The following is a 17,145-nucleotide window of genomic DNA, read 5'->3' as shown; positions in this document are numbered from 1 at the left end:
CACATGTGCTCTCACTCTCACACTCACACAACACTTACATGCTCCCCGACATGTTCTCCCGTTCTCATGTGCTCTCACATACACTCATGTGCTCTCGCACATGTTCTCTCACTCTCACACACCCACACACACCCCTCACACCCCACACTCTCACACACATTCACACTCACCATTACACTCACCTCTTTTCCTCCTTTTGACCACTAAGCCCATTTATCCAAGAAAGAAACCTGGAATTGCTTCCAACTTCCGCCTCCCCCTCACCACCCAGCCCTGTACACACACCTGGTTCGAGACGGCATCCCTTGTCCCTGCCCCCCTAATGATCCTTCAACCAGGCCTCTCCTCCTGTGCTGCCACTCTCTTAAATGCACTTCTCTTCTCTTCGTGTTTTCCCTGGCATGTTACAGTAGCCCACTGTATTAGTTTTTTATTGCCACTGTAACAAATTACTGGAATGCAGGGCCCTAGAACAACACAAAGGTATTGTCTCCCAGTGCTAGAAGTCAGAAGTGTCATGGGTCTCACTGTGTTCAAATCAAGCAGGGCTACCTTCCTTCTGGAGACTTTTTTTTTTTTTTAACATTTTTATTTTTATTTTTATTTTTGAGACAGGGAGAGACAGAGCATGAACAGGGGAGGGTCAGAGAGAGGGACACACAGAATCCGAAACAGGCTTCGGGCTCTGAGCTGTCAGCACAGAGCCCGACGTGGGGCTCGAACTCACGCCCCGCGAGATCATGACCTGAGCCGAAGTCGGCCGCTTAACCGACTGAGCCACCCAGGCGCCGCAGGAGACTTTAGGGGAGAGTCCATTTCCTCGTCTGTCCCAGTTCCTAGAGGCCAGCCGTGTCCCTTGGCTCGTGCCCCTTCCTCCATCTTCAGAGCCAGCGAGTAGCATCTCTGACCATTCTTCCATAGTCACATCTCACTGAGATGACAGCCAAGCTCACGTCACAGGAAGGCTCTGGTGAGGAATCTGCTGCCAATGTCACCACCAGGGACACTGGCTGCCAGCTATCTGGCACATTCCCTGAAGATTCAAAAATCCTAAATGCAAGTGTTTGATTTTTTTTCCTAAGCCTATATAACAGGCCTTGCCTCCCACAAACATCCTCGTACTGGGAGACTTTCCACAAATTAGAAGGCATTGGATGTTGGTAGAAAAAAACAAATATACATCTCCATGTCAGTTACCTCTTTGGCTAATCAACACCCACATTCACTCCTTTGCCCATATTTTGGCTTTAAAAAAAACTTTCCAACAAGAATGCTATATAATTTATGTCCTTGGCAAATCCAGATTTTTCTTTTTTTTTTACCTGAGTCCAGCACCAGATCCAGTATTTCTGGCAAAGCCTTCTCCTCAGACTCTGACCTTAATGTGCAGAACTCTAAAAATTAAATTAGCAAGTGAACCATCATTGACATACCCCATATACTATATGAGGGATAGAAAGAGAATGCATAAGAATAAAACTAGTTAAAATATTTACATCTATACATAACACAGAAAGGAAGAAAATATGGATAGAAGCTATCGTCCTTAGTCATGCAGGTAGTCATGAGTTCATAGGTGATATTATGTATTCTGCTAAAAGATAATTTTTTAAAGGCAAACTCATGACTCTTGTACAAAAATAAAGTTGACACATGTTGAAAGTTTTACTTAACTTATTAATTAATAAGGGAACCAGTAAGGTGTTAAAAAAATAAAAACAATTCAAAGGAGATGCCAAAGAACAGACGTTATATAAGCAGGCAGGAATGATTAAATGAATTTGTTAATAGATATTCAGCTGACTTTGGGGGAGTGTGGGGAGATCAGTTGTACCTCTATGGACAAAATCATTTGCGTTGTAGTCAGTTTTCTATAACTTACAATATTTTAAATTAAAAAACAATTTTTATGTTTATTTATTTTTGAGAGAGAGACAGGGCATGAGCGGGGGGGGGGGGGGGGGGGCAGAGAGAGGGAGACACAGAATCTGAAGCAGGTTCCAGGCTCTGAGCTGTCAGCACAGAGCCTGACACAGGGCTCAAACCCACAAACTGTGAGATCATGACCTGAGCTGAAGTCAGACACTTAACCGACTGAGGCACCCAGGCGCCCCTACAACATTTTAAAATAGCTCAAAGATACTGAAAAACAAGACATGTAGAATCAACATAATTCAGAAGGGGGCTCTGGACAGCATCTAGCATTCTACAGGGTACCCATTCCAAAATCTTTCACCATTTTTCCTATTACTTCCTTTTTCTACCATTTAATCCATGTTCCCTTTGTCTTCAGTTAGAGCATTAGTGAGTGGGGGGTTCCTTATCCAGGGTGTGGCCTAAATTTTCATTCTTAGGGAATCTGAGGCCTTAGTAATCTTGCCTCTGTAAGGCCGTGGTAATGATCCACTGACTTTTACCTCTGAACAAGGCTGTACTCACTTATATGAATGATCACACTCAGATTCCCCCCCAAGGTTCCTTAACTTCCACGCACCCTCCTTCCTACCATGTTGTTTAGCGGCAATTCTGGTTCCCCTTGCTAATCAGGATCAGTCACCCATGAAAGCCCATGAGTCGCTTTACTGTCTATTTCCTAGGGCCATCGAGGTCCTGAAATGGCCAGGTAACAGTATAGTTTCTGCTTTCACTTCATTGGAAGCATTTGATATCCCCAATGAAAGCATTCATCCCTCAGGTACCATTAAGTATTAAAAAACAGAACTCAGGGGCGCCTGGGTGGCTCAGTCAGTTGAGCGTCCGACTTCAGTTCAGGTCATGATCTCACAGTCTGTGAGTTCGAGCCCCGCATCGGGCTCTGTGCTGAGGCTCAGAGCCTGTGCTCAGAGCCTGGAGCCTGTTTCAGATTCTGTGTCTCCCTCTCTCTCTGACCCTCCCCCGTTCACGCTCTGTCTCTTTCTGTCTCAAAAATAAATAAACATTAAAAAAATTAAAAAAAAAAAAAAGCAGAACTCAGAGGTTTGAGGGCAAAGAGAAAAATGTTGTGAATCCATTAGACCAGTGATTCTCAAACTTCAGTGTGCCTATGGAACGAACAGAGGGTTTTACTAAAATGTAGACGCTGATCCATTAGGTCTGGGGTGTGTCCTGAGGTTCTGCATCTCTAATAAGTTCCTAGGTGATTCCAGTGGTCCTGGTCCATGAGCCACAAATTGAGTTGCAAGGAGCTGGCAAAAGGCCCAATCATGAGAAACACCACTCTCATTTCCTTGGTCCCTGAACCTTTAGATTCTGGCTCAGCTGCGGAAGCCTGTGTTGGTTACCGGTTCATGGAAGAAACTGCATCTTCCTGGGCAGTGCATCAACCACACAGAATGCTCACTGTTCCCACCTGGTTCTCTTCCTGAACTCTCCCAAAGCTGTTGCAACACAATTTAAGGTCAGCTGCCTCAGGGTAATGGAGGCAGAGGGGTGGGGGGGAGGGGGGGCATGGTAAGATCAGAGACTTCCAAAACATCACCCTATTAACAGTCTTGGATTTCTTTTGCTATAAAAGAAGGCTCTTGGTTAGAAAGAGTGTGGGGTGGCATGCATCAAAATGAAAAGGACACTGAGTCCACAGCTTACTCTGTGGCTGCCAGAAACATGGGGGGGAAAGCAAGTCCACATGCAGAATAAATGAATGTTCCAGAAAAGACTCTCCTACTTTTTCTGTGGGGGAAGATGTCTGGTATGATGAGCCTGCTCCCAGGAGTCTGGCTGAGGCCATGAGATAGGGTACCATCATAGAGGTTTTTGCTGCTGCTGGCAGCTTGGTCTCTGAGCAGTGGTTGTGGTCAGGTCGGCCTTGGTGAGAGGGATTCCACATCGCTAAGCCCATCTGCTACCTCTGTCACTTCCCCATGGCCACTGGTTTATGAGCACATTGAACATGCCCTATCACCCTGAGGAAAGTGTCTTGCTGACATCCACAGGGCTTGTCATCTATCCTCTTGATTACCAAAAGCATCCCCTGCCATGGGGACCTTTTGGTGAGCATGAGCAAGAACCACAAATATCTAAATTCCGTGGGCCGATTCACATCATTCCTAAACCACTTTGACACCAGTCGCTCAGTCTTGTTCCTTCCAGGTACCTTACTATTTAGTCGATCCTTATCTGGTGTTTTAAAATGTACCTGGGATTTGTTGGGGCACCTGGATGGCTCAGTTGGATAAGCGTCCGACTTCGGCTCAGGTCATGATCTTGAGGTCTGTGAGTTCGAGCCCCATGTCAGGCTCTGCTAACAGCCTGCTAACAGCTAACAGCGAATTCTGTGACTCCTTCTCTCTCTGCCCCTCCCCTGCTCATGCTCTGTCTCTCTCTGTCTCAAAAATAAATAAAGATTTTTTTAAAAATTAAAAAAATAATAAAAAAATAAAACGTACCTGGGATTTGTTTTCATCGGGTTAGGTAAGGCATGCAGACACAGAAATGACTGTCATGAAGGAAGAAGTTCTTACCATTTCCCAGAAGTAGGAGGCCCAGCGTGCCAGGGAGGGCCACATGGGGGAACACCAGGGTCTGTCAGGAGTCAGAGGGAGCCACACTCTTTATTGTGGTGTCTTTGGCAAAGCCAAGGCTAAGCAGTGTAAGCAGGTTTAGGATTGGCTAGTTTGAGTAATTTCAGTGGGTTCTGGAGTGACTAGGGCTGGGGAATATTGGCTCAATCTGTGAGAGCTCTGTGAAGGAGGGAGTTTGGAGTATGGGGTCTGGACTGGTCAGTTTGCATATGAAAGATGTGCTCCAGGGCAAGTCCTTTGCTATCTCTAAGTCTTGGCTAGTCTTGGGAGGGGTGGTCTTTCCCCAGCCAGTGAAACTTCAGATGCCAGAGGATCAGAAATACAGAAAATAAGAAAATACAGTTAATATACCTGGTGGCAGTGTAAAGGCATCACCTCAGGACATTTCTCCTTCCAGGCTAAGTGTACTGTTCAAAGTTCTGCCTGCAGGGGACTGTCACTTTTGCTACTCTCTCCAGGTCACCCCTGACTGTACAGCTGTCTGCTGTGAGCTCATGGTGCAGAGTGATCTGTAAACCAGGCTCATATTTTTTCTTTCTCAGTCACAGGCATAGGTAATTCTCTGTGGGGCTGAAGCAAGGCTCGGATATGAAAGAGCGTGTGAAAGGCTCAAGAAATATTAGTGTGGCTGGTGTAGGGGAAGGTCCAAAGATGAGGTGAGGCAAAAGTGGTGACTAAGCCTACTACCTCCCCAGCCCATGGGGGAGGCCTTTTGAAGGCTGCCAGGAGTCCCAGGAGGTAGGGTCCGATGAGCTGTGCGATCTCAGCCTGCCTTTGTGGTTCATGAAAAGTGTCTAGGCTCTGCTTCCTACCCTCTTGCTATGGTCTAGAGTCTCAGCTCCTCACCTATCTCCTCACTCCTGAATCCTGCCCCTGACCAGTTGAGAGGGACTTCCCAGTCATGCTGTCAATGATCTATTCCTGAGTTGCTCCTGGACATTCCTTCTCAAATCAGCCTAGCTTCCTCTCTCTATTCTGGTGCTCTCTATTCTGGATGCTGGCCCACTCAGGATTCCCGTCATCTTATAGTAAGTATTACATAGAATCCCTCAAACTTGGCAAGTTCTATTTCAAACCTTGGGGAAAAACAGCCATTACTTGGTTTCTCCGTGGCATGATGGGGAAAACCATTTCCTGGTAATTTATTTATGGTTTCCATCTCTGAGTCACATATTCCATTTACCCTGTTAGTCTCACTCAGCAAATCATTCTCAGACCCTTCTTTCTGCATAACAATATTTAAAGTGAAGGAGTGCATGATGGAAACTTCTTTAGGTTAACACTTCAAGCCTCCTCTTTGCCATGGCTCCCTCGTCTTTGTCCATAGTTTCAACCTCCCTTCTGAGATTTGGTCTTATCCTTTTATCAGGAACCTGTTAGGCATTCTTCTTGAATGTCCTCTCAGACTCTCCTCAACATTATGCAGCTCAACTTCCTCCCTAAATTGCCTTTTTCTTTACTTTCTTGCTGGTGTGAGTGGCTCCATATCACACTATGCCTTAGCTTCAGTAAGCCCCTTTCCCCCTATGTATACCCAGCCATCCATTCAACAGGCACTCATGGGAAACATCTATTGCCTTGCAAGCTGTCTAATTTTGTCTCTTCTCAAAAAGCCACCTAAACCAGTATTTACCAAAGTATATTCTTTCTCAACATATAAAAACCATCCTTTCTTGGGGCATCTGGGTGGCTTAGTCTGTTAAGCATCTGACTTTGGCTCAGGTCATGATCTCACAGTTCTTGAGTTCGAGCCCCACATTGGGTGAGCTTGAGTCCTGCTTCCAGTGAGCACAAGCCCTGCTTCAGGTGAGCCCCACTTCTCTCTGTATCCCTCCTCTCTCTCTGCCCCTAATGGGATTCTCTCTCTCCCTCTACCTCTGCCCCTCAATCACTTGTACCCTCTCTCTCTCTCGAAACAAACAAACCAACAAAACCCATCGTTTCTTTCCCATTCACAAAGCCAACATTCTAATCGAGTCATTCAAAACATATCCCTGTAGTATCTACTATGTGCCAATAATGGTTTTAAGTACTAGAGATATACTGATGTACAAGAATAACTTGTCTCCACTCTTAGGGAGCTTACAATCTAGTAATAAAATCATAGAAATAAATAGGTACTTTCAAAGCAGACTGGTAAGTGTATGACAGGGAGCATGTATGACAGCGTGGGAGGAAGAAAGGAGGGGGTACTTACTCAAACTTTGGACACTTCCTTGAGAAAATGATATTTAGGCTGAGATCTGAGGGCTGAAATCTGTAGGCAAAAGAAGGTGCACTGTTCAGAGAACTGAAAGAGGTTCATTATAATTGGAGTGAAAATTTCAAGAAAGTATTGGGGTGGAAGGGAGCTTTTTATGGAAATAATGAGGGTTTCATTTATGCAAGGACTTGTAAACCAATTTAAGAACAACAACAGTAGTCTTAACAACAGTATGGCACTGTTGAAGACTTTAAAGTAGGAAGGAGAATCTCAAATTTGGATTTAAGAAGATCATTCTCACTGGAATATGGAGGATAGATTAGTAGATTTGATTAAAGGTCAGATTAGGTCAGGGGTTTAGAGACCAAGAAAAAGGCTGTAGTTCTATTCTAGATAGGAGATATTGGTGGTCTGAAGTAAGCAAATGGCAAAGGGGATGAAGAGAAGATAGATTCAACAGAAATAAGAGACAGGAAGTGACAGAACTTGATGATTGATTGGCTGTATTAGGTGAGGAATGCAGAGTTTTCCCAGGGAGATTGTCTTATTTAGAGTTAGAAGAGAATGTCTAGGACAAAGCCTTGTGGGTAAACTGGTGAACCTGAGAAGTAGCCAGAAAGTCAAGAAGGAAACCAGGACAGTTGTGGTGTTGGGGGAGCTTTTCAGAAAATGATAGCTTTGTACCCATCTGAAAGTCAAGCAAATTTAGTAAACAAACTGAAAAAGGGTCAGCTATACTCCCTTGAAGTATGTTATAAAGTGGGAACCCCAGTGAGAGCAGTATTAATTTAATGAATGTAGTGCACTGAGTAAGTGGAGGATGAGGAAGTAGACACTGTGAGTATAGATGACTCACTAGAGAAGTTTATAGCTAAGGGTTGTTTCAAGGAAAGGGATTTTTTATTGTTGTTATCATTGTCCTTTTTTTTTTAAAGTTTATTTATTTTGAGAGAAAAAGAGAAAGTGGGGGCCGGGCAGAGAGAGATGAGGAGAGACGATCCCAAGCAGGCTCTGTGCTGCCAGGGCACAGATCCAGGGCTTGAACTCACAAGTGGTGAGATCATGACTTGGGCTGAAATAAAGAGTTGGATGCTTAATCAACTGAGCCACCCAGGTGCCCCTCATTGTCCTTTGTTTTTAATTGAAGATATTAAAGCATGGTTCGAGTGCTAAGAAGAAAAAGACAATAGAGTGGGAAATCAGGCTCCTGGTTGTGTATCTGGATACCATTGTTGGGAATTCCTGGATCCTGGGCCCTAGCATGCCTTGAAATGTACAGTTGGAAAGACCTTCTTTGCCCCCTACTGACAGTCTTGTTCTGCTGCAGGTACTCTTGATAACATGTAGTCTCTGAGACAGTAGTTACTTTTGATGGATTAAACCAGGGTGGTTACCAGGGGACAGTCATTTTTCTGAATAAAGAAGACCTCTAAATAATCTCTTGAGCCACATGTTTCAGAATCACAACAACAATGTGCATTCACCAGAACTGCCTTTATTTTTGAAAGATATTTTTGCTGGGTATAGAATTCTAGGTTGATTTATTTTCTTTCAGCACTTTAAATATGTTATTTTATTTCTTCTGGTATTCATCATTTCCTATGAAAAGTCATCTATTGTTGTTCCCCTGTAGGTAGTATGTATTTCCCCCCACCTCTTAAGATTTTCTTTTTCAGCAATTTTACTGTGATGTGCCTGGGTGTGGTTTTTTTTGTATTTATCTTGTTTGAGGTTTTCTGAGCTCTCTGGTTCTTTGGATTTGCTATTTTTGATTGATTCTGGAGAATTCAGTCATTATTTCTTAAAATAATTTTTATGTCCCATTCTCTTTTTCCTCTGAAAATTCCTATTCCATATATGTTAGTTCTTGATGCTGTTCCATAGGTATTGAGCCTCTGTTTTTTCCAATCTATATTTTTATCTTATTGACTTATTGTCTTGTACTCAAGTTCACATATCCTTTCTTTTGTTGCATCCAGTCTGCTCTTGATTCTGTTAAGTAATTTAAAAAATTTCAAATATTCTGTTTTTCAGTTTTAGGGTATCATTTGGTTCTTTTTAAAGAGTTTCCTTCTTTCTCTTGAAATTCCTCATCTCTTCACTCATTATATCTACTTTTTCCTATAGATTGTTTAACATATTTATATTTTTCAAGAAAAATAATATTGAATCCTACCTTGTCCTCCTAGGATAAGTGTCTTGTTAAGTGGTGACAGAAGAAAAATTTAGGTTTCATAAAAAAAGATTTGTTAATAAGTTGTTATGTATTTGTATATCTTTTTTGGTGAGGTGTTCAGATATTTTGCCCAGTTTTTAATTGGGTTGTTTATTTTTTATGAGATTTTTATGAGTTTAAGAGTTCTTTGTATTTTTGGATATGGGTTCTTTATCAGATATATGTATTGAAAATATTTTCTCCCACTTTGTGGCTTATCTTTTAATTATCTTAACAGTGTCTTGCAGAGCAGAAGTTTTTAATTTTAATGAAGTCCAAATTATGAATTTTTTTCTTCCATGGTTCATGCTATTGCTGTTGTATTTGAAACGTCATTGCCAAGCCCAAGGTCACCTAGGTTTTCTTCTGTGTTATCTTCTAGAAGTTTTATAGTTTTGCATCTTCCTTTAGGCCTATGATACATTTGGAGTTAATTTTTGTGAAAGTTGTAAGACCAGTGCCTAGATTCATTCATTTATTTATTCACTCATTTTCTTATTCACTTACTAATTTACTTATCTTTTTTTTTTTTCCAACGTTTTATTTATTTTTGGGACAGAGAGAGACAGAGCATGAACGGGGGAGGGGCAGAGAGAGAGGGAGACACAGAATCGGAAACTTTACTTATCTTTTTATTTCATGTGATGTCCAGTTGTTCTAGCACCATTTGGGGGAGAAAAAAAACACTATTCTTTCTCCATTGAATTGCCTGTGCTGCTATGTCAAAGATCGATTAACTATACTTATAGGGTCTATTTCTGGGCTCTCTATTATATTTCTCTATTCTAAAAATAGATCTATTTATCTATTTCTTTAGCAATAACACTGTCTTGATCATTGTAGCTTTATAGTAAGTCTTGACGTCAGATAGTGTCAGGCCTACAACTTTGTTCTTCTTCAGTATTATGTTGGCTATTCTTGGTCTTTCACCTTTCCAGATAAACTTTAGAATCAGTTTGTTCACATCCACAAAAGGATTTGCTGACATTTTGATTTAGATTCATTGAATCTATAGATTAACTAGGGAGGAACTGACATTTTGACAATATTGAGTCTTCCTGTCCCTGAACATAGAATATGTCTCCATTTATTTAGCTCTATTTTGATTTCTTTCTTCAGAGTTTGTAGTTTTCTTCATATAGATCTTTTATATATTTTGTTAGATATATTCCCGAGAAATTCATTTTTTTGCTGCTAATGTAAATGATACTGTTTTTTTTAACTTTCAAGTTCCATTTGTCCAGATGTTTAGAAATGCAATTGACTTTTATATATTAACCTTATATCCTGTAATCTTGCTATAAGGTTATGTTACATTCTTGTAAAGAATGTTGAGTTTTGTTCTAGTGGGTAGTTAAACTCATCTTGATCTTATGGCAGCTAAATTTTACGTTTTATTGAGGCAAGGGTATTTCAGTTTTGTCCGTAGTCTTGGAGCTGATCTCTTAGTCCTGGGATATAATGTTTCTTCCTAAGGTATGGCCTTTTAGATGTTTCAGTGGAGATTCTCGAATGTTTACCAAGTTCCTCTAACTTGGCAGGACTTGAACTCCAAACTCTGTTTCTACTACAGTGGGGTGAAATTAAATTTCTGCTCAACTTTTTCAGCTTTCCATCTTTGTTTTTTCTCAGAAACCTTGGAGTATTACCTGATTCTGTGCAATTCAGGGGCCAGGCAAATATTTAAAGGGAATTTATATGTGGATTTTGTGTCCTGCCCCCTTATAGCATCCCTGTCTGTGATTTTTTCCCTCTTAATTTCCAACATTTCTAGGGTCTCAAATTTCATTCTGCAGTTCCTCAGGCAAAAAGATAATGAGTTTCTTCCTGGGGCACCTGGGTGACTCAGTCAGTTAAGTATCCACCTCTTGATTTTGGCTCAGCTGATGATTTCATGGTCATGGGAACTAGCCCTGTGTTCAGCTCTGCACTGGGTATGGAGCCTGCTTAAGATTCTCTCTCTTCTTCTCCTTTTGCCCCTCCCCTGTTCATGCACATATGCATGTCACTCTCTTTAAAAAAAAAAAAAGCAGGGGCGCCTGGGTGGCGCAGTCAGTTAAGCGTCCGACTTCAGCCAGGTCACAATCTCCCGGTCCGTGAGTTCGAGCCCCGCGTCGGGCTCTGGGCTGATGGCTCAGAGCCTGGAGCCTGTTTCAGATTCTGTGTCTCCCTCTCTCTCTCTGCCCCTCCCCCATTCATGCTCTGTCTCTCTCTGTCCCAAAAATAAATAAAACGTTGAAAAAAAATTTTTTTTAAAAAGAAAAGAAAAGAAAAGGACTATGGGTTTCTTCTTGAGTTCTATCTGCTCCATGATTTGCCAGCTGGGGATTGTTCCCAGCCAAATTAACATAGATCTATCTGGTATGGTTTCCTTATTTTAAGAGTTGAATCCCTTCCAGTTTCTGCCAGCTTTTGATAGTTTTCTAGTACCTTCAAACAGTTGTTTTTAAATATTTTGTTTAGGGGTGCCTGGGTGACTCATTCAGTTAAACACCCGACTTTGGTTCAGGTTATGATCTCACAGTTCGTGAGTTTGAGCCCCACATCGGGCTCACTGGTATCAGCGCAGAGCCTGCTTCAGATCCTCTGTTCCCTTCACTCTCTGCCCCTCCTACACTTGTGCTCTCTCTCTCTCTCTCTTTCAAAAATAAGCAAACATTAAAAAAATTAAATATTTTGTTTAGAGTTTGTTATCATTGTTGGCAGGAAAGCTAGTCAAATACCTCACTCCACCATGACCAGAAACTAGAAGGAGAAGACTAAGGAATTTGGACTTTATTCTGCAGTCTGGGAGATTTTAAGTTAGGGAGTAGTCTGATAAGTTTTTGGTTTTGGGAGATTAGTATAGAGGTTGTTTATAGGATGGGTTGGTGGGAGCGGGGGGAAGCCCTAAGACAAAGGAAGCAGTTAGAAGACTGTTGCAGTAGTTCAGGAGATAGGTGACGAAGACTCTACTGGGGGAGAGAGGCAGTTGAAATGGATAGAGATGTTCACGTGGGAGAGACTTTTTTAAAAAGATCCAGTTTCTGTGAGGAGTTGTGAGACTTTTCCACAGGAAAGCTTTCTTAAGTGACCACCATTACATTCCAGAAAGTCTCATCTGGTTAAAGTTCTTTCCAAAGTGTGTCTCTCCAGTGTAAACTCTGGAGAGTTTACTAACCTGGTGTTAGTCTTGGAAAAAATGGCCTAACTGAATCCTGAGTCACTCCTGGTCTGCAGGTCCCCCTAGCTTACCTGAGGGCTACTGAAGGTCACCCAGAGACTACTTGGACCTGGAGCCCGGATCACTTGTGGAAAAAGTGTGTTTGCCTCCAGACCCAAGGCCTGGAGTGGAACTGGACACAGGTTATGGAAGAATAGGGAGAAGGGGTTACAAATGCTGGATACACTACCGGAACATACCTCATTGTCCACTTTTTCTTCTTCTTCTTGATGTTGGGCAGCTGGCCATTTAGCCCTGACGTTTTCTACTAGCTTTGTTGCTTTCTCTTTCAACAGGTCAAATGGATGATGTACTGGATTATATTTGCACTTTTCACCACAGCAGAGACATTTACCGACATCTTCCTCTGTTGGTAAGTTACTCCAGGAACTGGGACTTTTCAAGGGAAGATGTTGCCTTGTGTCAGTGGAGAGATGGGAAAGGTCTAAAAGCAGTCTCAAACCTTACTTCAGAACAGAAAAGCAAGTGCAGGATGTTAACTGGGATATTTTTAATAAATTAGTCTGTAAAGTCTTCAAGTAAATATTTATTCAGTGACTTTATAAGAGCAGGTATTTTTCTTAAAATACAATGATATAATGATGGACAGAATAAGGAGTTCCTCAGTTAATTGAGTTAGTAAAGAAGCATTCAGATGTCAAAAAAAGGCAAAGAAAGCAGTATACAAAAGTTTCTCCTTAACTAATAAAACTGGGTTTCTTTCAAACACCATTCACTCTTGCCATAACTACTATTTACAGCTGTATATACTTTTTAAATATTTATTTAAATATTTCGTTCTTTTTTAAACAATGATATTATAGTATATGTAACGGTTCTCACTTTGCTTATTAAATTTATTTTTTAAACACTTTCGTATAAGCATAAATAGATCTACATATTTTTTCAATGGCCACATGGAATTTCATGGTATAGATGGACCATAATTTATTTAATCAATCCCCTTTGGATGAAAAAAATTTTCCCTTTATAAACAATGCAGCTATTACGGCAATGGAGCAAGTAAAAATTGTAAGCTAGGTCTATGTATTGATATACTGCATCTTCTTAGGTGAGAGAGACTATGAATAATATATAGTATCTTATTTACATTGAAAGGGCCTGGGTTTCTCTGTACATATGTGAATATATACTAAAAGTAGTTTGGAAATACCCATCAGTTAACCAGAGGTATTTTTGCAACTTGGAATCATGGGGTTGGTTTTGTATTTGCTGTTTTGCATGAATGTTATACTGTGATCAGTTATCGTCGGAGAAAATAGTAAAAATAGTTCCATTTTGGAGAAAGTCCATACCCAAAAAGGAGCAGTATGAATTTATCCTCCAGGATGTCACAGGCCAAGGGCCAGACCTGAACACCGTTTCTGTGAATCCTATTTGGTTTTGTTTTTTTAAGTTTATTTATTTATTCTCCAGCACAAGCTGGAGAAGGGCAGAGAGAGAGAGAGAGTGAGAGAGAGAGAGAGAGAGAATGAGAATTCACACAGCACAGAGCCTGATGCAGGGCTCAAACCTGAGAACCATGAGATCATGACCTGAGCCAAAACCGAGAGTCAGATGCTTAACCAACTAAGCCACCCAGGCGTCCCCTGTGAATCCTATTTTGAATCAGTGGTCTTAATGACCTTAGTATATAGTTTCTTCCCTGAGGGATCCCAGCTTTCACTTCCACTGGGAGAAATAGATGTCTTAACCATTGTGGCCTCAAGCTGTAGGGAAGAAATGTGGATTGCCTAATTTAACAAGTTTGTGCCATCCTGCACTGCCCTGCCCCCAGATAAATAACAGACTCAGGATGGGGCTGAGTCTCTGGGAGTGAAGAAAGAGCTCTGCTGAGCTATTTTTCATCTTCCCCAGGTCCAGGGGCTGGCAGTACGAGTCAGACCCCATATTGTTCAGAGCTGCATTGGGGAGGCTCTTGTGTCCCATGGAGATGAGAGCAACAGGCTAGGCCCAGTGAAGGACTGTATAGTCATTTAAGCATCATGGCTAGCACCTCATGGCTAAGTCTTCCCTCTTAACAATGTCCTGTGCCTGGTGCTGAGTGGCCTCCTGTCCTCCTATCCCTCCTCGTGAACTTCAAGGGGGATAGTGTTAGTCTTATGAGCTCTTTCTCAGGGACATCGGCATTTCAGTCTCACTGCTTTTGACTAAGTGAAAATCCAGTCTAATGATGGATGTGCCCCTCCCTGGTAGCTGGACTATGTTTTTACCCATGGCCCCGGAACTTTAGAGTTTCATACCTAATAAATGCTTAGCAACTATTTCTGGAGTTGATTTGATTTTGATTTTGGGAAGTATATTAGCTTTCCATTGCTGCTGTAACAAACTGTCACAAATTTAGGAGCTTAAAGCCACAGAAATGTATCATTTCAGTTTCTATGAGTCAGAAGTCCAGGTAGAATCAACTAAGTCCTCTGCTTAGGGACTCACAAGGCCAAAATCGGTGTGGGCCAGTCTGGGCTCTTATCTGGAGACTTGGGGGGAGAGTCTACTTCAGGCTCATTTTGATTGTTGGCAGAATTCAGTTCCTTGTGGCTGTAAGACTGAGGTCCCCATTTCCTTGGCATGCCTCCTTTTGTCTTCAAGCCAACAATGGCGTGTCAATCCTTTTCATGCTTCAAATTTCCGCCTTCTGCTACCAGCCAGAGAAAGGTCTCTCCTTTTGCTTTTAAGGGATCATGTTATTAGATTAGGCCTACCCCAATAACCCAATATAATTTCCTATTTTAAAGTCAGCTGATTAATAATCTCAGTTACATCTTCAGAATCCCTTTTACCATGTTAAGGGAACAAAGTCTGGGAGTAACATCAGAATGAGAAAGTCATAGGACCAAAATTCTGCCTACCACAGGAGGGCCTCTGATACCTGGTGTATTGGGCATGTGTGCACAGGTATGGGCAGAATCCCTCTCTTCCTGATCCACGTGGAGGCCTCATCTGGCCCATTTTAGTGGTAGCTGCCCAGGAGGCTTATGGGTGGGAAGTGAAGGTGTTGCCCATCTCCTGGCCCCCCTAGTGCTGCTTCTGCAGGGAAGAGGTTGGGAACCTTCCCTGCCGGCTTTATCCTACAGCCTGGTCATGCCCTCAGACTGCTTTCTCTTTTTCTGCCAACCTCCAGCCATTATAGGTCATAGTTGTCTTCCGGCAGAATCTTCGTAATCCTTCCTCCTTCTTGCTCTGGGAATGGCGCAGAACAGGCTGATCACACAGACAGAGCCCTATTTCCCTTTCAGGGATATGGACACCAGCTGAGCAGCTCTGACCTCTCTTTATAATGAGAGAGAAAGAGAGAGATTGCTGTTTTTCCTGGAAGCACCTTCTGGCTTCCTGGGGAACATCGTTAACTTTGGTTCACTTCCAGGACTGGAGATGGCCCCTCACTCCTCACTCATCCTCACTCCTGTCTCTCCGCCCCTCCCCTGGGGCAGTTTTCTCTTCATAGTTCAGACTTTCTATCTTGATGTAAACAGCAATTATATATGGTCACAGAACAGATAGACGGTGGCTTGCTTCATGATTTCTACAGGTGATTTAATTTAGTTTTTTTTTTTTTAGTTTCTTTTTTTTTTTATTTTTTTTTTAATGTTTATTTATTTTTGAGACAGAGAGAGACAGAGCATGAACGGGGAGGGTCAGAGAGAGGGAGACACAGAATCCAAAACAGGCTCCAGGCTCTGAGCTGTCAGCCCAGAGCCTGACGCGGGGCTCGAACTCACAGACCACGAGATCATGACCTGAGCTGAAGTCGGCCGCTTAACCGACTGAGCCACCCAGGCGCCCCTAGTTTTTTTTTTTTTAACAATTATAAAATACTATATCACATGGCAAAATGAAATTGAAACAGTACACCAAAAAGTAAGTCCCTCCTCTCTCCAGGCCTTCAGTCTGTCTCCCCAGGGGCACCCCTGTTAAAAGTTACTTGTGTTCTCTTCCAGAAATTTTCTGTATTCATTAATTGCATGTATTTTGACAATTCAATCACTTGTCCAACCCTCTTAGAAAATAGCTATGGGAATGCAAGCTGGTACAGCCACTCTGGAAAACAGTATGGAGGTTCCTCAAAAAACTAAAAATGGAACTACCCTACAACCCAGCAATTGCACTACTAGGCATTTATCCATGGGATACAGGTGTGCTGTTTCAAAGGGACACGTGCACCCCCATGTTTATAGCAGCACTATCAACAGTAGCCAAAGTATGGAAAGAGGCCAAATGTCCATCAATGGATGAATGGATAAAGAAGATGTGGTATATATATACAATGGAGTATTACTCAGCAATCAAAAAGAATGAAATCTTGCCATTTGGAACTATGTGGATGGAACTGGAGGGTATTATGCTAAGTGAAATTAGTTGCTCAGAGAAAGACAAAAATCATATGACTTCACTCATATGAGGACTTTAAGAGACAAAACAGATGAACATAAGGGAAGGGAAACAAAAATAATATAAAAACATGGAGGGGGACAAAACAGAAGAGACTCATAGATATGGAGAACAAACTGAGGGTTACTGGAGGGGTTGTGGGAGGGGCGATGGGCTAAATGGGTAAGGGGCATTAAGGAATCTACTCCTGAAATCATTGTTTCACTATATGCTAACTAATTTGGGTGTAAATTTTAAAAAATAAAAAATAAAATTAAAAAAAAAGCAAAGGGACAGAAATCTTTTGGAGGTGATGGACATATGTACTTCCTGTGGTGATGGTATCATGGGTATATGCCTATGTCCAAACTCATCAAAATGTATACATTAAATATGTGCAACTTTCTGTATATTGAGGATAAAAGGTTGGAAAAAATAACAGCGATAAAATAAAATAAAATAAAATTGAAAAAAAATAGTTAGCCCTCAGGAGTGTGAAAGTGTAACATCAGAAGTGTGGAAGTCTGTACCTCCCACATACACCCAAGAGCTATGCACCTGCATCTAGGGGAGACAGTACATCCTAGAGTTCTGGACAGTTCAAGGGTTAATCATT

The 17,145-nt window shown here is 41.9% G+C and overlaps 1 protein-coding gene across 2 annotated transcripts in view; it reads left to right on the top strand.

Annotated features, from left to right (window-relative positions):
* Window positions 1-17,145, top strand: part of REEP1 (receptor accessory protein 1) — a 112,658-nt gene that overhangs the window by 56,547 nt on the left and 38,966 nt on the right. For both annotated transcript variants that reach the window (XM_047854292.1, XM_047854293.1), the window contains exon 3: window positions 12,437-12,513. In XM_047854292.1, coding sequence (XP_047710248.1) covers window positions 12,437-12,513 — 77 coding nt within the window. The remainder of the gene's footprint in view (window positions 1-12,436; window positions 12,514-17,145) is intronic.

The sequence above is a fragment of the Prionailurus viverrinus genome, chromosome A3 (assembly GCF_022837055.1).
Source record: "Prionailurus viverrinus isolate Anna chromosome A3, UM_Priviv_1.0, whole genome shotgun sequence".
In the NCBI taxonomy this organism is placed as follows: Eukaryota; Metazoa; Chordata; class Mammalia; order Carnivora; family Felidae; genus Prionailurus; species Prionailurus viverrinus.
The sequence above is the reverse complement of the archived record's forward strand: the minus strand, read 5'-3'. Positions and strand labels throughout refer to the sequence as shown.